The following is a 25,033-nucleotide window of genomic DNA, read 5'->3' as shown; positions in this document are numbered from 1 at the left end:
ATTAAAGAAAACCGGCCAACGAGTGAATCTAGTGATAAATAATTAAACAATATCAGAATTAACAGAAGTAGTGTCTGAATTAAACTTTTCCTAGTAATTAGGTACCTGTCTTGTATTTTTTCGCCATTGAGGTGAAAAGTTGTAAAGTAGGTACATATCACGGGATAGCAATTTTCTTTGGTTTCTTGTGCCTTTGAATCCCTTATTACAATCAGGAACCTAGAATCACTTTCTACGCTCGAGATTTTATTATAGATCCTTCGCTTGCTCGGGATTCAAACGCACTCGCAACAAAAACTAACTTTACTTTCTTGTTGACCAAATAAGTTTTATTAATATAGAAGCATATTTGATCAAAGTCGGACTGTGTGCTTGGAATGGAAATTAACAAAGTTTTGCCACAGCTTTACATCGTAAAGGTTTCGCCTTAGTTTTGATAAGGTATTTAAATTTCTGCGAAATGCCCTGAAATTACCAAATTATTGTGATTTTCCTGTAATTAATTAGCTAAGTATCCATTTAAAAGATAAATAAATTTATATTAACTAATTATGATCGTACTGCACGAAGGGTAAAACAGAGTTATTATTCACTTACCATATTTTGTAGGTATAGAGGTAGGATTCAATGGTAAAATCCAAGGCGTTATGTAGGGTGGAGGGGCCATAGATATTTTTTATTATCTAAACTTTTATGGGACTTAATTTATCCCATAAAAGCTTAGATATGGCTGGCAACACCAGTGCACATAAATACGCAAAGGGAAAAGTAGGCAACCTTTATTTTTTCAACTCCTTGGAGTACCTATATTCTTTCAGCTGATGCTCGACTTTCATAATATAACTAAGGGAAGTTGATCGAAAATATTTTTTTTTCGTTTTTATTATCATATTTTTTTTTGTTTATTGATTATGATCTGATCATATGATTTATCTAAGCAACCTATTTGCAATGTATCAATCTATATATTATATAGCTTAAATAATCTCTATCACAATTAAATAACTGATGAGGGTAGATATTTCTAATACCGTAACTCATACCAATATTTCTGCACAAGAATCTTAACTTTAATTTAAAAATATACTTACAAAATATATTTTGTACAACCTCAGCTCTACACCTATAAGATTTCGGTAACAAGTTTTGTTTACTCAAAACTCAAGGCTCCGACATGGTCGCAATATAAATATAAAGTGAACGCTCTTTGACCTATCACGGGGACATATTAACTTATAGGTCACATAGGATTTGAACATAAGTACAGCACATAATATATCACTTTTTAATGAACGCTATATTCGGCTTCAAAAATAAGGAACCATCGATTTTAATTGCCCAACCAAATGGACTTGAGAATCGGGAAACAATCGTAATTAATATGTCAACATCCAAAATATAATGAGCCTCCCCGCCCCTTTTAACCCCTTCCATCAAAGACGTTGAAGGATATATCATAATCAAAAGAACAGGTCTTGGTAAACTGGTCAGTTTTAATGGCATACAATTTAGCCTTTACCGGCTTGGTATAGTCACTATCGACTTTACCAGTTGTCATTTTGCGGCAGTACTAAACGCATGTGTTCTTTGAAGACTTCAGTTTCGCCATTTTACGTCTCAAGCATGTAAATAGATACAAAAGTGGAGTGTGATAATGATTTTAATATCGTGAATTACTCAAGTGTATATGTGGACGGAATATGGTAATAAACCAATAAGATATGGCCTGCATTCTTCGTTGCATTCTCTGGGTTTCACTGGTAAGTATTAGGTACCTATTTGTTTGTATGTCTAGATTATAATATTACCTAGCAGATTGCTTATAATGTTGAACGTGTAAACCCACTCTATGACCATAAGTGAATATCCATGACTTTGAAATATTGGCATAACTATTCTAATAGACATTGGTTTGATTCCGAGTTCCGACACCGGGAAAACGCAAGGTCGATAGGGTTGGGAAAATCTTAGGTGCAACGCACACCGGTAGAGCCTCTGCTCTATCTGACAAGTTTTTGATAACTCCAGGTGCTCGATTGCGGTAGAATGACAATGTCACGATCGCAATCACCTCTGAGTGATTGACGCTCGCTTACCCATGGCTACAATGCATTGTTTCAACAAGAACACCATAAATTAATCCAATCATATCGATTGCGATTGTGTTAATGATTGATGCAGATTTCCGGAATCGATCAGCTGTTCATTTTCTTTGACATTTGAAATTGGTATTATGATAACAAGGGAAGGCCTATGTCCAGCAGTGGACGTCCACAGGCTGATGATGATGATGATGATGATGATGATTATGATAACAAGACATGGATGAAACTTAAAGAGCCGCTACCGTCACTTGTAATGTTATAGTTAATGCATCTAAATTAAAACATAAGTATTGTTGAGTCATTTGAGTAAACTTATTTTGACAGTTGCTAACAATGGAGGTATGTTAGATTAAGGACTAAGTATATTGGGTAGGTCCAGCTAATAGGCTTGCTAATAGGTAGGTAGGTACATAGCGACCATTAAGGTGCATGAGACGGGTCTGCCCGCGAAATTCAAATTTAATTTGATTAATAGGTTAAATAGGTACATGTCCATACCTACTTATTAACAGTGTCCAATAAATATTTATTATGTCGGGCGTACAAACTATGTAAGTACAAAGTATCTAAAGCAGTCACTCATAGGTACCTACTAGATACCTAGTTTTTATTAAAAGAGGTTTTTAATGGCTCTACCTACTGATTAAGCAAACCTACCTAATTAAAATTATATTGGCTGATGCTTGTTTAATTTTTTATTACCTTGAAATAATTAAGTACTTAATACTTATTAAGTTATTACAAGGTATTTGAATATTTATGTAGCTGCCTATATTCCTATGTATCTAAGTACATAAACCTGGTTAGTGTTATTAAACATTCGTACTTATTAATGAATGTGGCATAATAAGTAGTTTAATTAATAAACGTATATTAGAAATCGTGTTAGCTTGATAATATATAATACTAGAGGATGCCCGCGACTTCGTTCGTGTGGATTTAGGGATCCCGTGGGAACTGTTTGATTTTCCGGGATATAAGCTAACTCTGTACCCGTTAAAATCGGTTAAACTGTTGGGCTGTGAAAAGGTAGCAGACAGACAGGCAGTTAGACAGACAGACAGACACACTTTTGCATTAATAATATTAGTATGGATTAATATAATCATCAGTCCTTTGGTAGGTATTAGGTAAGTAGAAGGTAGGTAGGAAGGTAGATAGCTGGACGGTAGCAGGTAGGGTTGCCAACCGAACTATAATAGCTACTATCTTAGTATACCGGGTGTCCCTTAGCGCTATTACCTAAACAAAATCCAATACCAACCATTTTCCTTATAAGTACTTGAGTTTTAGTGATTTAGTATAATTTTCCAAACCCGCAGTGTACATAGCTAAAGCTCGGGGTCATTGCCCGCCTGCGACACGGCATTGACCCCGTGGCATCTATAGAACGTTCGTTGACCACTAGCGTCAGTCAGATGTTTTATTTGCAATACATTGCGAACTGTCTAAAGAACCAGGTTTTTTATATTTTTCGCGTTTTCTTTGTTGTATCTTATTAGTTATCAGTAATCTACACATACCATCACCCATCTTTGTATTTGTTAGCGTCCTAATTACAGCCTATAAAAAGGAAAAGACAAACTGACTGTCTTACGGACTGATCTAACAACGCACAGTATTGGACAGGTCAGGTTTGGACATACAGATAGCTATTACGACTTAACATTCGCTAAGAAAGAATTTTTGAAAATCCAACCCCTTAGGCGTTAAAATAGAAGTTTGAAGTCACCTTTCTTACAGAATTAATTGGTCATCAACGGCATTTGAATTGAATTATATAACGGTATTAATGTGAAACTACCAGAAGACTTCAATAGACCTAAATAAACAGGTATATCTAACACATCATAAGACTTATCTTACTCAAGACTATGATAGCACTAATTACTTACCTATCTTGTTTCTTTCTTTTTAGTTTATTTTACTTGTACCAAACCTGGTTAAAGTTGTTTAATTTTTTCGTAGTCGGGTTATAGTTTTTTCAACTTTTTTTTTATTGAAGCATAGGTAGGTAGTAGGGCCTATATTTTGTCTTGCTTATCTATACTAATAAATAAAATTGGAGTGTCTGTCTGTAATTTCGAAATAACCACCTCATATTAAGCTCATATGGTTATTTGAACGATACCATAACTGAATCACACGTTTTTAAAATTTTTGTCTGTCTGTCTGTCTGTCTGTCTGTCTGTCTGTCTGTTTGAAAAGGCTAATCTTTGGAACGGCTGAACCGATTTTGACGGGACTTTCACAGGCAAGTAGAGGATTGACCAGGGCGTAAAATAGGCTACTTTTTTAACCGACTTTCAAAAAGGGAGTTGTGTTTTTCTACCTATGTACACCGAAATCTCCGAGATTTCTGAACCGATTTGCGTCATTTCTTTTTTAATCGATAGAGGAACTTTGCGACATTGTTTCATAAAAAATTTGGAGTCCAACTCCTCAATCCTGATGCTGCAGGGGATCTGACCAATCCACGCGGGCGAAGCTGCGGGCATCAGCTAGTTCAAAATAAAACTACAATAACTAGCCGAAAAAATATTGGCAATCCTAGTAGGTATGTAGGTAGAAAATACACTATTCTAAGTTACGTTTGTAAACAAGAGTTTTTATCTTGAATCTTTGTCGGTCAAGAATCGACAAAAAATGTAGAGTCAAGTAATAATATTATCATCAAACCGCAGAAAAACAATGGGTAGTACAATTAATGCAGTGATTAGATTTTATCGGTGTTGATGGGTTTTTACCATAGATAGTCCCATTATTATGACGCAGCACCCGTAAGGGCGTTTGTGCAGTTATTCGTATTCGGTTCGTATTTGTTTTCAAAAAATACGAGTACTGTAAACTGACCCAAATTCGCAATAAAGATAATTGAATTGAATTGAATACGTTTTGTATGACGGCCACTACGAATCTTGTTTTTTACGAAAACGAATACGAGCCGAATACGAATGAGTGCACAAAAGCTTTAAAGCTTCATTTACACCAGAGCAACACAAAGCGCCATTGTGACGTATTACTTGGAAAAAATAAATAATTTTCTTTTGAATTTTTTAAAATTCGCATGGCGGCCATTTAGGAATTTTCTTGGTGTTTTATCATTTACTAGCTGATGCCCTCGACTTCGTTCCCGTGGGTACAGGTTTTTAAAAATCCCGTGGGAATCTATTGATTTTCATGGGTATATAAACTATATAAAATGAAACACATTTTTATAATTCTCATTTATTTATTTGTCTCATTTTACCCTATTTTTAAAAAAATGTTCACAAAACTAAAAGAAATAACAAAAATGAAAAATATTATAAAATAAAATCTTAGTAAAATAAAATCGTTAAGCTATAACAATTAGAAAAGTCACGATGACACTTTGATACTTAGTTAAAGTTATTTATTTTAATTGTTAACAATAATTTAGTAATTCAATGCTTTAATAATTAATTATCACTTATTCGGCTAACGATTCCGCACAGACAACTAACATGTTACGTCATTTGAAGGAAGAAAGTTATCCGTTACTTTTACTTTTATCGTTTGAGCAACAGTGATAGTGAAACCGTTTTATTATAATATTAAGTCATATTATTAGGCATTTTTAGGGTTCAGTACCTCAAAAAGAAAAACGGAACCCTTGTAGGATCACTTCTTATAGGATGTCTATCTGTCTGTCTGTCTGTCAAGAAACCTATAGGGTACTTCCCGTTGTCCTAGAATCATGAAATTTGGCAGGTAGGTAGGTCTTATAGCACAAATACAGGAATAAATCTGAAAACCGCGAATTTGTGGTTACATCATTTAAAAAAAAATGTGTTTCAATTTTCAAAGTATGATAACTATACCCAGTGGGGTATCATAATATGAAAGGGCTTTACCTGTACATTCTAAAACAGATTTATATTTATTTTTATACATAATAGTTTTTGATTTATCGTGCAAAATGTTGGAAAAAATACCCGAATACGGAAATCTCAGTGCGCGGGTCTGACTCGCACTTGGCCGGTTTTTTTTTTGGGTTCCGTACCGGAATTATTACCAAGCATCGGCTGTCCGTCCGTCCATTCGTCTATTCTGTCAGCGGGCTGTATCTCGTAATGGGTTGAGTTAAAATTTTCACAGAATGTACATTTCTATTGCTGCTATAAAAATTTCAAATTGGCCGCCAAATTAAAAATTTAAAAGTGTTATGTCTTGTATGATGGAACGAAAGTAGTCGTGTGCGAGTACGATTCGCACTTGACTGGGTTTTTGAACTTTATCTTGTTTACGGAAAACGTTTTATAAAGTTTCACGGACAGTTACAAAGTTATAAAAGGTACTCCCGCTTAAGGTGGATGTGACGGGTCTCCCCGCGAAATTCAAATTTCATCTGGTTTTTCACAATTTGTAAACTAATACGACAAAGTAGTCTTATGGCATTATGCGACAATAACAGTATCATCCCCACCTATTTATATAAAAATCTTTACTTGAAAGGGTCCACTTTAAGAAATTAGCTCTAGTATCGACTGTAACTCACAAATTAGTCGATACTATAGAGCTAATTTCTTAAACTGGACCCTTCCGCTTAACCGATCTGTATGTTTGGTACCGAGGTAGCTTTCGTCCCTGTAATTGACATAGGCATTTTATCCCGGAAAATCAAACAGTTCCCACGGGATCTTTAAAAACCTAAATCCACGCGGACCAAGTCGCGGGCATCCTCTAGTCACACTAATATTATAAAGGCGAAAGTTTGTATGTGTGTGTGTGTGTGTGTGTATGTTTGTTACTCCTTCACGCAAAAACTACTTGACGGATTTGGCTGAAATTGAGAATGGAGATAGATAATATCCTGGATTAGCACATAGGCTACTTTTTATCCCGGAAAATCAAAGAGTTCCCGCGGGATTTCAAAAAACCTAAATTCACGCGGACGATGTCGCGGGCATCCTCTAGTTACTTATAAAGTTCACTTATTTATTTGATCTTAGTCGTTACACTTACTGACAGTACTGACTCATTAGCACTGGTTGTTCTGTCGACGGGCGATAAGGGCGCGAATGATGTCAGCCGCAATTATTAATATCAGATTTACGACTTGTGGACATTTACTGCGTCCAGCAATAAATTTTAAAGATAACAGTTGTTAGCGTGCGGTTAAATGGCAGTTTTATCGTTTTCAGTTACTTTTATGTATTTTTATTTGAATGAATGCCTTCGCTAGCTGCTAAGGCCCAATGCCCACCTAAGCGGAGAGGAGAGGAGTCAACCAATCAGATCCATAATAATAGATAACGTGAAAACATTTTCACAAATCAAAATCTGAATGGTGGACGGTCTGTACAAAGAAAAGCTCTCACGGGATTTTAAAGACCCACTGGAGCAAGGGTTGACGTGATTTTTTCAATCCTCTAATTTACCTCCATAGGTTGAAATTTCAAAAATCCTTTCTTAGCGAATGTCTACGTCATAATACCTTTCAGCCCGATCCGTCCCGTAGTTTATGCTGCGCGTTGTTAGATCAGTCGGCCAGTCAGTCAGCTTTTCCTTTTATATAATTATATTTAGAGTAGAGGATGCCCGCGACTTCGTCCGCGTGGATTTAGATTTTTAAAGATCCCATGAGTGTTTGATTTTCCGGGTTAAGCCTACAGGGACGCGAGCTACCTCGGTACCAAATTATATTATAGTCTTTAGGAATCCCGTGGGAACTCTTTGATTTTCATTTGTGATAAAAAGTAGCCTGCGTCCGTCCCCGGGATATAAGCTAACTAGTAAACTCTATACCTTTCGTCAGAATCGATTAACCTGTGGGACCGTGAACAGATAGCAGACAGACAGACAGACAGACTTTTGCATTTATAATATTAGTATGGATGGATTAAAATGAGCTTTGTTCTCAGTTTCAGTTATCGACACATGCGACTGAGATGGCGGAGGGCAGGTCGGTGCGGGAGGGCGAGAGGGCCGCCAACCAGAAGTCCAACGGTTCGTACAAAATCCTGAATAGACTTGTGAAGCCTTTTGTCAGTAAACGAGGTTCGTATTGGACGAGAACCCTGCCAACGGGTCCAAAATGTACACTAACAATATTAATATAACTAATAATACGCCAATAACCATTTGTTATAAAAACGTACGTATAAAAATTAATAACCGTAAAATAACAATATAATAACTAACCTACGGTTTAGGCGATAAAAACGTCCGGTTTTTGTTTTTTATAACCTATTTGTAAAACGGTTTTTTTGACCAATCAGAATTCCGCAATAAAAAACTGCTTTGCTTACATACCACAAAATCCGAAGTTTTAACGAACAAAGTTATATTTGGGTTTTTTTTTTCTCTCTCGTCTGGCTTTACAAAGATTAGCCAATGTGAAGTTTGTAGTTATTTGTAACAAGTTAGTTAAACTATACAAGTATGGACCTCGTCTGTGCCGGCGCTCGCCGACACACGCACGGCACCCCCTTAGAGCGCTTTCCAGTCAGTTTTAACAAAAAAAAACACTCCAAAAAGGCAGAGCACGCCCGCCAGCTAACACCAACACAGACGAAGTTCTATAAAGAGTTTGTTCATTATTATTAGTTCAGAAGTTAAGGGTGCGTACTGATAGGAGCATTCGCTAATAATATAAGTTGTAATAGCTGGATTTCAAGCGTTACATCGCTACTTGCCTAAGTCACTATACATTGCGCACTTGAGTATTAAAATAACAATTATAAAGATACAACCAGAGTGAACCAGAGTGAGTGATCTCTCGGTTTGATCCTGAATCGGCATCCTGACAATAATTAAGTTATTGAGCACTAGGGGTGACGTCAAACGTGCACGGTGATTCACTAAGTCAGTGTCTAACACTTAATGATAGCTACGGTGCTTTCTAGACATTTATTTTTATCTATTGAAGGTTTTCTACGAAAAATCATCTGATATCACTCAGTAAAGCAGCAATTTAGAACCAACCAATGTCAAATGAGTTTGGTAGCTATCATGCAGTGTTGCACACTGAGTGTTGCGGATATCCTCGCTGCGCCTACTAACTCAGTGTCATTTGACATTGGTTGCCTCTACATTGCTGCATCACTGAGTGATACTAAAATATTTTTTTATAGGAAACCTTCAATAGATAAAAATAAATGTCAAATGAGCTCAGTAGCTATCATTCAGTGTTGAACACTGAGTTAGCGAATCACCCCGCAGGGCAGTAAGCACCTTAAGAGGCCGGGCATTGGGAGCTCAAACTAACAGTAACAATTAACTTAACTTTAAAGCTACTAACTTTAAAACTTTAGTGCTGGATTTTCATAAACCAGAACTATTTGAGGGAATCCAGTTGAGAATACCGTGTACAACATAAAAACGTTTAAATTGCTCAGAGACCAATTTGTACTGGGCAATTATATAATAACTGAGTTGTAATAGGTAGGTAGGTACCTGCCAATAATGGCGTGGGAACAGAATATTTTAACTCGCATGCGCAGTAGGTCTCTACGACTATTTACCTAACACATATACCTTGTAGCTATTCTAGGACTAAACCTTATATATAGAAAAACAAATGTAAACATTACTTACAAACAGCCTCGAGCCTCGATTAGAGCCTCGATAGCTCAACGGTTATAGCAGTGGACTGAATTCCGAAAGGACGGCGGTTACAACCCCAGCCGTTGTACTATTTTCGTACCCACTTCTAGCACAAGCTTTACGCTTAGTTGGAAGGGAAAGGGGAATGTTAGTCATGATCAAAAATTGCTAATATTCTTTAATAAAAAAAAAAACAGATACAAGTGTAAATTAAAAATTTATAACACCCCCGACAAGTGAAGGTTACAGTAACTAGAAAAGAGCTGATAACTTTCAAACGGCTGAACCGATTTTCTTGGATTATAACTAAGAACACTCTCGATCAAGCCACCTTTCAAACAAAAAAAATAATTAAAATCGGTTCATTCGTTTAGGAGTAACGATGCCACATACAGATACACAGACACCCATATGATAAATCCAGAATTATTACAGTTAATGTCTTAATTTGATAAAATTCACAAAAGTTGTGAGATTTCATGAATTCCTGCTAGACTCTTTCTGTATAGACTATAACAGCCGCCTACTGATTCGCCAACTCAGTGTCTTACACTGAATGATGGCCACCGAGCTTATTTGACATTTATTTTTAATCCATTGAAGATTTTCTACGAAAAATTATTTTCATATCAATCAATGAAGCAGCAATGTAGATCCAAGCAATGCCAAATGAGCTCAGTGGCTATTATCCAGTGTTAGACACTGAGTTAATAAATCAACCTGCATAAGAGTCAATTCACTGTTCCTTCATTCAGCTTCACTCCCTTCATTCGGGACCTCCTTCGTGAGCGTGTTGAGCAACCAACTAAATGAAACTTGTCCAACTAAAAGTTCATAGTTTGCCGGAGTTCTTTATGTTCCATTGTTATTCCATTGCTATTTTAAACTTATCTTGGTCATTATAATCTGATTTGAGCAATTAATGTAAACATAAATTTTCTGAGCTCATTTGAAACAATGGCTCGGGTCATCATATCAACCCGGACGTTGTGCTCACGAACTGATGACTAAATGTTACCTTTTTGGTGATGTGGAGAACCACAAGCTTAATTCCATAATCCGCCAAAACAGGAAAATCTGTATGGCACAACGTACAGGATATGATGTGTACCACCCACTCAGGAAAAGCAAGCAATACAATACAAGACATTCCGAACCAGTGGTAGATGCTATTGACGATTTAAAAGTACTTGTAAAAGTCTAATTGAATAAAAATATATTGAATTTGAATTTTAATTGAATACTTATTATAGTACCAACACAAAACATCAGACAAATCTTCTGGAACACTCTCAACGTACGTTTCACTCCAAAATCAGAGCATACCGGAGCACCCTCAGGAGATGAAGACTCCATAATGCACTGATACCTACTTGCAAAGTGCATTGTGGAAAGGGCGGTGTATGTCACGTTGTACCACTCTATTTGTGGTTACTTGCATATCATTCTGCAAAGTAAAGGGTTCGTCTAAAATTTAAGAACACCAGTATGATAAAAATCTTTTCAAATTATTTCTGTAAAGCGTGATATAGGTCAAAATTGGCACGCTATCTAGCAAATTGGGACGCCAACGTCTATTTCATTGGGGTCCCAATTTGGTGGGATATCAGAGTGCTCGTAGAAAGCCTTGAAGAGGTTCTTGCAAAGCTTATGAAGATTCTTTAAAAAACATCTTCTTTTGTTGTGATTGCTCTAAGCTTCATTATGTTATTTCAGTGGAGGACAGGTTCGTGTTTCCCGGAGAGTACCAGAAACCTGAAGTTTTTGAGAAGCCAGTGATTCCTGAAGAATGCAAGGAAATCGGCATTTGCGAAGACATCCCCAATTATCCCGAAGAACTCGTTGATAACTTGATTCATGAAGTGAGTATATAATAATGGTGACCAAAAACAAATAACAAAGTTTCATTCTACAAACAAATTTTGCCAAAATTACGAATCATTTATTCATCGTTATAAAACTTCTGGGTCTAAAAATAAATTACCAGACAAATTGTCATTTCATAAAATATCATTTGACAAACAATTGATTTGTTAATCCTGTTAATATTAGTAAAACAACGAATAACATTTTTTTTAAATAAAATGAATTGTTTGATTAAATGAACTGTTTGATAAATACCTACTTTATATTTTTATTTACAAAAAACCGGCCAAGTGCGAGTCAGACTCGCGCCCTAAGGGTTCCGTACTCGGGTATTTTTTCCAACATTTTGCACGATAAATCAAAAACTATTATGCATAAAAATAAATAAAAATCTGTTTTAGAATGTACAGGTAAAGCCCTTTCATATGATACCCCAATTGGTATAGTTATGTTACTTTGAAAATTGAAACACATTTTAATTTTTTTTAAATGATGTGACCAAAAATTCGCGGTTTTCAGATTTATTCCTGTACTTGTGGTTTAAGACCTACCTGCCAAATTTCATGATTCTAGGTCATCGGGAAGTATCCTATAGGTTTCTTGACAGACACGACGGACAGACAGACAGACAACAAAGTGATCCTATAAGGGTTCCGTTTTTCCTTTTGAGGTACGGAACCCTAAAAATTTATAATCTCGTAGAGCTTGTCTATTCTGAAATGACGCGCCCGACTACATAATTTTGTGTAGTAGATGTGTAAATTGCGGTGGTGGGGCGCGTCATTTCAAAATAGTCAAACTCTACATTAAATTCAAAATTGGCGTTGATTTATTTTAATAATCAATAAATAATTAATTATTGGTTTTGTAATATTGCAGCTCGTGAGACAGAACAGGACGAGGTTCAACAAGGATATGTTGGAAGTTCCTCAAATAGCCCAAAGGATAGGCCCCGAGGATGATAACATTGAACTCTGTGACACGGTAGAGAAGGTAATTTAATAGTTATTTGTGTTACATGAGGCAACGCGATATTTTGTTCTTCAAGGGCGTTTTTTTGATTTAGAACGAAGCGAAGGATTCTATAATAAAATGCTGAGCGTTGTGAGAACCAGTCAGAAGAGAAATAACTATTTAACCTTTGTTGAGATAAGCCCAGATAACAAACAGATAGAGAGGCACAATTTTGCATTGTTTTTGCAATCAACTGTCTGACAACGTAAAGTAGGTATTATAGCAATAGCCCAGGACTGCCAGAACTTACTTATATTCTGAGAAATAAAATGTATAGGTATAAATATTCAAAGAATGCATAGTAATTTTTCTGATCGCTGGACACATCTCCTCTCCGCTCCACTTAGGTGGGAAGCGGGCCTTAGGCTTTAACTTTTATTGACCATATTTTATTCAAAGAATTATTTTGTTCTGTATTCCAGTTGTATGCCCCGCGGGCAGCGCAAGATAGTAATATGGAGTGGCATGTGATAGTCAATGACAAGAAGAAGCCTCAGCAAACGTTTCGAGTTGAAATATGCAAGTAAGTTAAATTATTGGCTTCATACATATTATAACATAACCATTGACCAGCCCTTGACTGCTGGCAGTATATCTAAGAGATCACGATACAGTCTGAGAATAAATAAAAAAAATTAAGACTGTTAATTATACTATAATAGTACTTATGCTTTTTATCCGGAAGTTATCACGGAAAAGTGTATTTAACTCCACTAAAATTAATATTAAACTGAACCGCAGCGAAATTTTGCCAAGTTTTGGAAGTTACTAAATATAATCTAGTTCTTCCTAAAAACCTATATCCGCGACTTCATCCACGTGGATATAGGATTTTTTAAAAATCGCGTTGGAACTATTTTCTGGGATAAAACATAGCCTATGTATTGAGTCAAGGTATAAGCTATCTCCATTTTAAACAGCCAAAGAGTTCAGTCATTGTGGCGTGAAGGAGTAACAAACATACACACATCCAACATGCACCTTTGTAATACTAATGTGATATGAACAAATGATTTTAATTATTTTCAGGGCCAAAGAATCACCGTGCTCATCAATAGCGTACTTTCAGAATGGATACAAGGCGAGATGTGTCCAAAAATTTATGTTAAGAAATATGTTAGCTATTAACGACCAGAAAGTAGTGGTCGAGAAGGCGTTCCAAGTGCCCAGCTGCTGCTCCTGCATCGCCAGACAGACGTGACTTGGGCAACGAGTGCCAACTTTGTATCATATTGTATATGTAATATAATAAATTACGTTAAAGAATTCGTTTCAATCAATCAGCCTGTTTCCTCCTCTCTGCAGCACCAAATTACTGCTTGAGCTGAGATGCCGCCTTGTAAAGTGCTATGTCTGGTTCACCCTCTTGTACGGTTGTGAAACTTGGATTCTCAAAAAGGAAGCAAGTAACCGCCTGCAAGCTTTCGAAATGTAGATTTACAGGAAAATGCTCAAGATAACCTGGAACAGCTTTACACCTCATTAACGTACTGAATTGGTCCACAAAGAGAGAGAACTCATGTCCACCATCATGCGAAGGAAGCTCGCTTTCTTTGGGCATTTACAAAGAGGAGGACAATTCTCATTCCCAAGATTAGTGTTGGAAGGGAGAATTGCAGGCAAAAGAGCTCAAGGTCGCCAAAGACGCAAATGGTTGGACGATATAAGGGGGTGAACAGGGCTTAGTTACCCGAAGTTGAAAGAGGCAGCTTTAACAGGGCTCTCTCCGTCACTCGTTTCATACAATCGTAGTTCCAATTTCATTTGAATATTAAGCAACCAAAGTCCATGAAATTTTGCAGACATATTCTAGAAACTAATATCTGTGTCTGTGGTGTTTTAGATTTTTCTAAAAATATCAGGGGGCACGGCAGTGCCCCCGCCAAGACGAGCCAAACGGCGGCCGGGGCGCTACGTACCTTTTTCTCGAAGTGTTTCGCCGTATTTTCGACCCGTCATAACTTCGGTCTGGAAGACGCTAGAAAGCTGAAATTTTCAGTATAAGGTGTCCTCAGCAAATTTACCAAATATACCAAGTATCAAATATCTAGCTTTTATGGTTACAGATTTATTGATACCTAAAATACGCCGATTTCGTCCCTCACTGATGATCATCAAAACCTCTACTCAAAACCTCTAAGGTACTTCCCGAAGTCCTAGAAGACTGAAATTTGGTATGTAGACTAGAAATTGACTACAAACTACAGGAAAATTAAGAAATTGGAAATGCCCCCCCTCTACGCCTCTTATGGGTGAAGCAAATCAGTAAATTCTGTCGCTAGAATGCTGATATTTTCAGGATAAGATGTCCTGGGCAGATTTATTAAACGCATTGAGTATCAATTGTCTAGCCTTTATAGTTTCAGATTTATTGACAGTCAAAACTTCTAGTCTGTAATTCTAGGGTACTTCCCGAAGTCCTAAAAGACTGAAATTTGGTGTGTACACTAGAAATTGCATACAAACTACAGAAAAATTAAGAAATTCGAAATTTTCCCCCTCCACTCCCACGTATGGGGGAAGCAAATTATTTGTAAAGTCTATCGCTAGAATGCTGATATTTTCAGAATAATATGTCCTTGACAGACTTATCAAACGTACCAAGTATCAATTGTCTACCTGTTATGGTTTCAGATTTATTGCCATTCAAAACCCCTCTAGTCAAAAGTTCTAAAGTACTTCCCTAAGTCCTAGAAGACTGAAATTTGGTATGTAGGCTAGGGATTTCATTCAAACAACAGGAAAATAAACTTTTCCCAGTCTGTACATTTAAAAAATGTGTTTCCTGAAGTCCTAAAAGACTGAAATCTGATATATGTATCTGCTTTAAAATTGAGTTGCAAGATTCCACCCAAAAAAACATAGTTACATACATTGCAAGTGGAATAAAAGCTTTTAAAAAAAGAGGTAACAATAGAGAGGGGGCCATGAAAATGATGTAGGTACCTACAAAAAATAGATCCAAAAAAAAAATCTAGGGCACCTGCCAAAAAGAAATGAAATCCCACCAAAAACATTTCATGTAAAATGTTGCCAAGACTCACAAGTTCATAATGCTTTCACTGTTAAAAAGTTATGAGATCTCTAGTAGAGCCAAGCCCCTAGCTGAGCTTAGAATTGTGCTGGCCATGGGACCTATCCCAAGTCCAAAGTATATAGCTCTTAAATGCTCTTGAGTATATCTCATTTATAACAATAAAGAACAAATAACTCTACTTACAAGTTCTGATTTTACAAACCCTAAATCTTGGTTAAAAAAGTACGGCTTGGCCGTTTAATGTTCGTGAAACTATTACATGACATAACATATTATATTAAGGTCATAAGGAATAGTTTGTTCGACAATTACTAATTTTTATTATACTTCATGATTGTCGCACAAGCTATTCCGGGCTTAAATGTCATATCAGATAAAAGTACCACGAACATTAAACGGCCAAGCCGTCCTTTTTTAACCAAGATTTAGGGTTTGTAAAATCAGAGCTTGTAAGTAGAGTTATTTGTTCTTTATTGTTATAAATGAGATATACTCAAGAGCATTTAAGAGCTATATACTTTGGACTTGGGATAGGTCCCATGGCCAGCACAATTCTAAGCTCAGCTAGGGGCTTGGCTCTACTAGAGATCTCATAACTTTTTAACAGTGAAAGCATTATGAACTTGTGAGTCTTGGCAACATTTTACATGAAATGTTTTTGGTGGGATGTAGTTTTAAAATTACAGGGGCTCAAAGATTTGTATGAAAATTTTTAAGACCGCGTAACTTTGAAACCGAATATTTTAACAGAAATCTGGAAAACCACAGACATAGATATTAGTTTCTAGAATATGTCTGCAAAATTTTATGGACTTTGGTTGCTTAATATTCAAATGAGGAGAGAGCCCTCTTAAATAGAGAAGCTTTTCGAAAGATGATCGACAACCTTCGTTTCGAAGAAGGCACGCGATGATGATGAATCAGCCTATTTGCGTCCACAGCTGGACATAGGCCTTCCCAAGAGCGCGTCACCACACACGCTTCTCCGCCTTCCTCATCCACCCACTTCCCGCTATCTTCTTGTTAATTTATTTGTAAGCCCCTTTTTTAATGTTTAAACTATCGTAAGTGATTTCCGGTTCCATTTTAAGTATTTTAAACTTAAAATGGAACCGGCTATACACACGTATTTAGTCGATGTAAATCCGACTAGTTTCGAACCCATTCTGGGTCTTTTTAGGGTTCCGTACCTCAAAAGGAAAAACGGAACTTATAGGATCACTTTGTTGTCTGCCTGTCCGTCAACAAACCTACAGGGTACTTCCCGTTGACCTAGAATCATGAAATTTGGCAGGTAGGTAGGTCTTATATCACAAGTACAGGAATAAATCTGAAAACGCCGAATTTGTGGTTACATTATTAAAAAAAAATTAAAATGTGTTTTAATTTTCAAAGTAAGATAACTATACCAAGTGGGGTATCATATGAAAGGGCTTTACCTGCACATTCTAAAACAGATTTTTATTTATTTTTATGTATAATATTTTTTGATTTATCGTGCAAAATGTTGGAAAAATTACCCGAGTACGGAACCCTCAGTGCGCGAGTCTGTCTCGCACTTGGCCGGTTTTTTTCATAGGGACTCGGCTCGCTGCGCGTTGCGGTTGAGTAGCAGTGGTAGCAGGTATTAGTGTATTCTTATCTATGGTTGAGACTACGAGCCGCGGCTGACGCGGGCTGTGGCTTGACGGAAATGCTGTGATGGTGCCTGAGGATGGGAGAGGGGAAGGGGGATTGCTTGAAGGCTGCAGATCATCTCCTGACGGTTCCTGTTAATCTTATCGCTGGTCCCGTCACCGTAATAGCTCGTTCACACAGCGTCGTCGTTGTAATCGTTGCGTAAGCGTAGACGTAGCGCGTACCATTGCGTTGTAATGTATGGAACTGTATGAAACACGGCACACCGCTTGCGTAAAGCGTGGACGTGTGCGTGACCCGGTGTGTTAGGGGTTTACGCGCATCACTACGCACGTGTCACGAGTACGCAATTGGTGTGAATCGGCCTTTAATCCAGGAAAGTGGAGCTAATGGTGTCCTGTCGGTTTCTACGCTGAGGGTAGCATCCATCCATTCGAATTGAAATTCGGATGGGGCTTATTTCGATCGCTTTCTTTCCTGTAAATGTGAAAATGTATCTGGCAGTCTATCTGTTTCTCGGCCCGTCCACTTCTCCGATTTTAAAGTAGATAAAAAATGTACATCGCTTGTGATATAAGGAGACACGGACATAAGCTTATTTTTGTCCCAAAAAATCAAAGGATTTTTAAAATCCACGGGGATTCAGAAGTCGCGGAAAAAAAATAATCTGGAAACCATAAGCATCCATGATTCCTAAATGGTAAATGTAAAATTTTTGCCCACAGTTAGCTAATCCTAACTTTTGCAACGCAACCCATTTTGGTTTTATTGACGTCAAAGTATAACCGTAACCGTGGACTTCGTCTTTGTTGGTGTTAGCTGGCGTGCTCTGCCTTTTTGGAGTGTTTTTTTTTTTTTTGTTAAAACTGACTGAAAAGCGGTCTAAGGGGGTGCCGTGCGTATGTCGGCGAGCGCCGGCACAGACGGGGTCCATACTTGTATAGTGTAACTAACTTGTTACGAATAACTACAAACTTGACATTGTTTAATCTTTGTAAAGCCAGACGAGAGAGGAAAAAAAAACCGTAACCGTAACATAACTTTAACCTTCTACCATGCAACTGTACCTTAGTATTAGGACCTAAGCGGTCCTAATGATTTCAGCCACAAGTTTCGGATGAGAGAGATATGGATATTGTTCCTAAAAGCAACCTAGAAATAAAAAGCCAATCAAGGCTTTTTTTTTATTTTGTTACGGTTCAAATCCGATGGTTATTTATATTATTCCTATTTGTTCTCATTAATAAATTGTATTACGCACATCAGGTAAATACTTGTAGAATTAAGGTCATGGCTCATTAGTAGCATTCGGCACCCGTCTTGTACCGCCTGCCTCGGGCGGATAATTTTCTATATAGGTAATATGGACTTTTATGGGCATACGCTCACTACATCAGCGTCATTGAGCAAAGTGATCCGCTACAAACCAGTAACTTAGACTTACCTACTGATATGTGGGATCCGCTGACGTTTCGGAGTTGATATAGATGTATATAGAAGTCCAGATATAAAATACCAACCGTACAAGGCGGGCGGTGCAGGTCGGGTGCCGAGTGCCTCTAAAGTCTAATGAGCTATGATCTTTATGGCCCGAAACAATTAAACAGTATTATTTTTCTTATCAATGAAATAAATAATTGATAATAGTTATAATGACCTGCCGTCATGGTTGTTTTTTACTAGTGGAGTCATGCTGCTTTCCCTATTAACTGTTATCACAACAACGAAAAAATATTATACTAGGCGTGTGTCCATCCCATAATCCCCCATTAAACTTAAAAATATTTATATACTTAATTAATTAATTTTTTTTAATAACGCGAGAATGTGCGCAAGCGCATTTTTTTTCTCGGTACTTTGTGCTTTAAGTGGTAACCTACATGGAGTCAATATGCTATGAATAACTAATGTGCTTCATCAATATGAGTTGACCCTTATGGATATATTTACAAAAGTTCTTTCTTACGCTACATGGCAATCATTTATATGGTCATACATGATCAAGTACCTATAACAGCTGTTGCAGGGGACTCGAAGCTACGTTGACACGGTATGAAGACACTTCCACTGCCACTTCAAATCCTCTGCAACTTGATAGCACAGCTTGGCAGTAAAGTTGATCGTCTATGGCCAGCGCCAGTTAGTTAATTATCAGTGCCATCTGCAGTGCTCACCTACGCTATATGTATAAGAAACTGGGCAAAATTTCATGTTTCTAGATCTACCGAACCGTCTGAGTAGTCTTGTACTATATATATTTTTTCAGTTATGTTTATTATCTGGTTTAGTTTATTTAGCTATCAGTATTAAGGTTTATTATATACACTACCTCCCACTGTTCATTTGTTCGTTTTCTCTCTATCGTTAAGATAAGCAATAAGACCGCCTTTTTGTACCTATATTTTAAGTTTTCTTTTTTGGAACCTGTTATTTGTATTTTGTGGTGCAATAAATTATATACATACATACATATGTATATATGTACCGTTGTGTACTTATGCGTTGCCTATCAATCAGTTGTTAGATTCATAAGATATTGTGAAAAAAGGTCCTTCGAGCCGGATCTTACAGCTAGGTAGCTTTTGTAATAAAACTCTCACTTAATGCAACGCACATACAGGCCCTCGCTAATTTATCATAAGGTTTTCCATAAAGTATATAAACTACAACATAATATAATCGTATAACGTTGCTCAATGCTCATAACTAGTAGGTTCAAACATTTTAACAGGATTGTCCGACTAGGACACATGTACCTACCTACAAAATGTTACAGTTTCAAAAATATATTGTGATGTTATTACAGCAGACATGAAAGATAACTGTGACATAGATAGGGAACGGAGGGCGTTGGCGGTTAGAGGGAATATGATAGCTCGCAGATTTGCACGTTGCACAAAAGAAGTTAAGGTCACTTTGTTCAAGTCCTTTTGTCAGAGCTTCTACACGTGCAGTCTGTGGGTTGACTATACCCAAAAAACTATAAACGCTCTCCGAGTCCAGTATAATAACATCTTCAGAATAATGTTGGGACTGCCTCGATACTGTAGCGCGTCCGGTATGTTTGCGGAGAACCGTGTAGACGGTTTCTTCGCAATAATGCGGAAACGGATCGCCTCAATTAAAAGCAGGCTAGAGAGAAGTCCCAACATTATCCTGAAGGTGATAGCAGACAGACAGGACAGCGCTCTCAAAGCGCACTGGATGTCTGCATTAGTTAATAAGTATATTAATTATATTAACTAACATAGAATAAGTATCTTACTAACATACATTACATTATAATTTAGTTACTAACATAGGTTAAGATGTTTACTAACATAATATTGTGGGCCTTTGTTGCTTAAATAAATAAAGATAATATATATTGATTTTACTGGTAAGTATTTGAAATACTTATTAATGATTTTTCAAAATAGTTATGTGAAAACCTAGACGTTTCCGAGACAATATCGGTCAAAAAGGTCCGCTAACTACGGGCCTTATAAGAAAGTTTAGAGTCACTCAGCGAGGGATGAGAGAGCAATAAGTACTAGGAGGTACTAGAAATGAGAAGATCCTAAGGAGAAACAGAGTAACTGATATAGCATAACGGGTTGCGAAGCTGAATTGGCAGTAGGCAGGGCACATAGTTCGAAAAACCGATAAGTATTTGGGTCCCAAGGTGCCGGAATGGCAACCAGAAAGCGCAGCATTCGAAGACCACAAAGTGGACGGACGATATCAGGCAAATCACAGGGAACTACTGGATTCAGAGGCGCAAGACCGTGGCATGTGGAAGTCCCTACAAGAGACCTGCTCGTATGTCCAGCAGTGGACGTCTATCGGTTGATGATCATGATCTCAATACTTGCGAAAATTACGATCGAAAAATTGGTCTATTAATTTTCAGATGACAGCGCAGTGCTATGAAGCTAAAGTAACGTTTCCAGTGCAGAAATCTGCTTTGGAAACAAACTCACCGCATAGAAATAAAACTCAGTCTCAAAACTCAAAATCATTTATTCAAAGTAGGTACTACTAATTATTGTGTGAAGTCTGCTAATTCGTAGTTCGATTCCGTAAAACCTGCATGAATGATTATTACAATCGCAATTGTTGTTATTGGTTAAAATGTTATTCTTATTGCAACAATGCTTTGTAGCCAATAGGAGGTAATTGCGATCGTGATATTGTAGCTGTCAATCTACCGCAATCGAGCCGCTGCATTATAGCCTCAATAGCTCAACGGTTAAGGAGTGGGCTGAAATCCGAAAGGTCGGCGGTTCAAACCCCACCCGTTGCACTATTGTCGTACCCACTCCTAGCACAAGCTTTAGGCTTAGTTGGAGGGGAAAGGGGAATATTAGTCATGACTAATATATGGTTAAAGAACTTTATTCTCACTAAGAATTATAATATGGCCAATATTCTTTTTTTTTTTTAATAAAAAAAATTTGAGAGGAGACCCCGTTCTCAGTAGTGGGCCGGCTATGGGTTGATGATGATGAATAATACGTTTATAGTTTTTTCAGATGAAGTATTGCTTTCAACTAAGCTTTTTAAAAACTTTACTCTCATCATCCCGGAAAAGTGTGAAGAACTAGGAATTTGTGAACATCTCCCCAACTACCCACATCGATTGGTTATGAGGATAATTAAAAAAGTGAGTGCCTACCTAAGTACCTACCGAAAAAAAAAGATAATTTTAAAAGTAATGATCAATTAAGGGTGTAACAGTAAATAATTTAAAAAAAATGCCTTGAAAATCCAACAAATCCAGATAAAATAACATAAATATGTATTTACAATTTTCAACAAAGCTTTAATATTTTACAGCTTTTAAAACGAAACATCAAATTTAATGAAGATGTCAAGCAGTGGGATGATTACATAGATTTCTTTGAGGAGTCGTCAAGGATACCAGAAGAAGAAGATCTCTGCAAAAGCAAATCTAAGGTACTTAGACCTAACCCCCCCCCCCCCCCCCCCCCCCCCAGCAATATGCAACCACATGGCACCACACAAATGCCCAGAACACATCTTAATTACATCCTCAGGCAATGTAGACCTCTTACCTTACAATGGGTCTTAGCGAATGTCTACCTCATAATAGGTCTATCTAAGTGCCAAATCTTCCCGATCCGTTCAGTAGGTTGATAAATCCTTCCTGTAACTTTTTTAGGGTTCCGTTCCTCAAAAGAAAAAACGGAACCCTTATAAGATCCCTTTGTTGTCTGTCTGTCTGCCCGACCGTCCGTCGTGTCTGTCAAGAAAACCTATAGGGTACTTCTCGTTGACCTAGAATCAATAAAATTTGGCAGGTAGTTAGGTCTCATAGCACAAATATAAAGGAATAAATCCGAAAACCGTGAATTTGAGGTTACATCATTTCAATTCTCAAAGTAAGATAGCCATACCAAGTGGTGTATCATATGAAAGGGCTTTACCTGTACATTATGCATAATAGTTTTTGATTTATCGTGCAAAATGTCGGAAAAATTACCCGATTACGGAACCCTCGGTGCGCGAGTTAGACTCGCACTTGGCCGATTTTTTTTAATATATTTAGATTAAAATCTTATGCTTATGTTTTAGTTATATATCCCGCAAGCGGCACGAGACGCCAGCAATACGTGGCAATTGATATTGAACTCTGCGGGCGCAGGCACGACTCAGAACTTTATTGGAGAGCAGTGCGAGTAAGGGTTATTTTGAGACTTTTTTAACCCCCGACCCAAAAAGAGGGGTGTTATAAGTTTGACGTGTGTATCTGTGTATCTGTGTGTCTGTGTATCTGTGTATCTGTGTATCTGTCTGTGGCATCGTAGCGCCTAAACGAATGAACCGATTTTAATTTACTTTTTTTTGTTTGAAAGGTGGCTTGATCGAGAGTGTTCTTAGCTATAATCCAAAAAAATTGGTTCAGCCGTTTAAAAGTTATCAGCTATTTTCTAGTTTTCTTGTAGAAAAGAAGGTTAGATAACCCTTAGGTTCATAATATTCAAGTGTCAATTGACAAATGTCAAGCTGTCAAGATGGACGTTGCCTAGATATACATAATTATTTATTTGAAAATGATTTGTCGGGGGTGTTGAAAATTTTTAATTTACACTTGTTTAAACTATTAATAGGCTTGCGCTTAGATGCAATCACACGAAACAGGAGATGATGTATAGCATAAGGTGGAGCGCGCCTGCCCAGAAGCTTCCAAATCTTTTGAAGGTTTCAATATTGTAGCTAGCGGGAAAATCAGAAGGGCATTCCATATTCTAACAGAGCATATTAGAAACGAGGAAGCAAATCGCTTGGTACGAATTCGTGGGATCTCGATTATGTAGGGGTGCAGACCTTGGCGATGCCCGCGGTTTTTTGTCACGCGAGCGAGAAGCATCGATGTTTATCCTTCGATCGTTGTCCTTGCCCCGCTCAATTCGCTTCGCTCAGACCTCAGCCATGCTCAGCCCTACCATTCCCCCACCTGTATGTTGCCAGGCCGGTGTTCCGGTATTAGTAATAGGTAATTAAATCCTGTCAATCTCCGAAGTTGCCGGAGTCCTAAAATACACTTCCTTATGGTGACAAAAGGTACTGTGACTTTGAATAATACAGACGTATACATGTACATTATGGGGGGTCTCTAACGCTGCGCTTCTTTTTTTATTGACTAATAGGCAAGCGCTTGACCACAATCACACTTGATGGAAAGTGATGATGTGGTCTAAGATGGGACGCGTTTACCTATCTGAAGGTGCCTATTCACTCTTGTTTTAAAGATGTGCTTTCCGGTATAAGGTCCCCATTCCATCGCCTTGAACCCTAACGTCTATCGGTTTTTCAACCTATATGCCCTTTCCATTGCCGCTTCAGCTTCGCAACCCGCTGACCTAAGTCGGTTACTCGGTCGTATTATAATCGTCGTAATATACGATACGATACGATATATGTACGTCGTAATATACGACCGAGTAACCGACCTCAATATATTTACACTAATATAATTTTTGTATAACAAACATTCTTAGTTACAAAAAAAATTGTAGATTTCCACGACCGGCAAACTAGAAACCGTAATAGGCTCGCATATCCTACGCTCCGCCTCAGGGAAGTGGGAAAGTCATTAATTGTAAGAATGAGTGTAACATTTCATAATAAAATCCCACAATCAATTTTAGACTTGCCTTTACACAAGTTTAAAAAATCTATTAAAAGTATGCCCCTGTAAAAAGCTTATTATACAATCGAAGATTATGTAAATGACAAAACAGCTTGGATTAGACTCGCTCCAGCAATACACGGCGCTGCAATTGCTTGTACACAGTATGGTATATTATTGTAAATTGAATACTTGAAAAGAGCAACCGCCGAGTTTCTTGCTGGTTCTTCTCGGTAGGAACGGCATTCCAAACCAGTGGTAGATTATTTTGACGATTCAAAAGCAATTTTAAAAGTTTAATTGAATAAAAATATTTTGAATTTGAATTACGATTGGTATACCTAATACTCAGATACTACATACCGAGATATTTTTACAGGCCCAAATATCCGGATTGTTCCAAGATGGCATACTTCTCGAAGCCATTTTACCGCGGGGCGTGTGTCCAGAAATTTATGAAGAGAGTGATGTATGGGCTCAATGAGAATGGAGTGATTAAAACACTATTTGACGTACCCAGCTGCTGTGCCTGTGTTGCAATACGATTATCATAAGGATTCATTACCACGCGACTCAAAGTTAAACATTGAACTGTGCATTTTATATCGCACTAGATGGTCATCATGCGGGTGCTATCTTTTGCAAGAAATAAAGATTTTTATTTAGCCA

At 37.4% G+C, this 25,033-nt stretch overlaps 2 protein-coding genes across 4 annotated transcripts; both read left to right on the top strand.

The window, feature by feature from the left end:
* The first annotated feature begins 1,536 nt into the window (after window positions 1–1,536).
* Window positions 1,537–13,820, top strand: LOC123867746 (protein spaetzle-like). 2 transcript variants are annotated; one of them, XM_045909974.1, is made up of 6 exons: window positions 1,537–1,760; window positions 7,991–8,075; window positions 11,391–11,536; window positions 12,420–12,533; window positions 12,977–13,077; window positions 13,584–13,820. In XM_045909974.1, the coding sequence occupies exons 1-6, from the start codon at window positions 1,722–1,724 to the stop codon at window positions 13,753–13,755; spliced, it is 657 nt and encodes a 218-aa protein (XP_045765930.1). In that variant the 5' UTR covers window positions 1,537–1,721; the 3' UTR covers window positions 13,756–13,820. The 2 variants fall into 2 exon arrangements, with proteins under 2 accessions (XP_045765930.1, XP_045765929.1); XM_045909973.1 differs by having other exon boundaries at window positions 7,991–8,126.
* Window positions 13,821–19,934: 6,114 nt separating this feature from the next.
* LOC123867747 lies at window positions 19,935–25,033 on the top strand. Of its 2 annotated transcripts, none has more exons than XM_045909976.1 (7): window positions 19,935–20,027; window positions 20,595–20,608; window positions 21,122–21,239; window positions 21,744–21,874; window positions 22,048–22,167; window positions 22,807–22,910; window positions 24,744–25,033. In XM_045909976.1, the coding sequence occupies exons 1-7, from the start codon at window positions 19,997–19,999 to the stop codon at window positions 24,916–24,918; spliced, it is 693 nt and encodes a 230-aa protein (XP_045765932.1). In that variant the 5' UTR covers window positions 19,935–19,996; the 3' UTR covers window positions 24,919–25,033. The 2 variants fall into 2 exon arrangements, with proteins under 2 accessions (XP_045765932.1, XP_045765931.1); XM_045909975.1 differs by having other exon boundaries at window positions 21,735–21,874.

The sequence above is a fragment of the Maniola jurtina genome, chromosome 8 (assembly GCF_905333055.1).
Source record: "Maniola jurtina chromosome 8, ilManJurt1.1, whole genome shotgun sequence".
NCBI lineage: Eukaryota > Metazoa > Arthropoda > Insecta > Lepidoptera > Nymphalidae > Maniola > Maniola jurtina.
Note: the sequence above shows the minus strand (reverse complement) of the source record. Positions and strands in the feature narration are given on the sequence as shown.

What these genes read in the sequence shown, in the direction of transcription:
- LOC123867746 (XM_045909973.1), top strand. Translation starts at nt 1,722, where the DNA reads ATGGCCTGCATTCTTCGTTGCATTCTCTGGGTTTCACTG. An exon ending in GCCTTTTGTCAGTAAACGAG is followed by an intron (nt 8,127 to 11,390) that starts GTTCGTATTGGA and finishes ATGTTATTTCAG; the next exon opens with TGGAGGACAGGTTCGTGTTT. An exon ending in TTGATAACTTGATTCATGAA is followed by an intron (nt 11,537 to 12,419) that starts GTGAGTATATAA and finishes GTAATATTGCAG; the next exon opens with CTCGTGAGACAGAACAGGAC.
- LOC123867747 (XM_045909975.1), top strand. Translation starts at nt 19,997, where the DNA reads ATGTTACAGTTTCAAAAATATATTGTGATGT. An exon ending in TTATGAGGATAATTAAAAAA is followed by an intron (nt 21,875 to 22,047) that starts GTGAGTGCCTAC and finishes AATATTTTACAG; the next exon opens with CTTTTAAAACGAAACATCAA. An exon ending in TCTGCAAAAGCAAATCTAAG is followed by an intron (nt 22,168 to 22,806) that starts GTACTTAGACCT and finishes CTTATGTTTTAG; the next exon opens with TTATATATCCCGCAAGCGGC.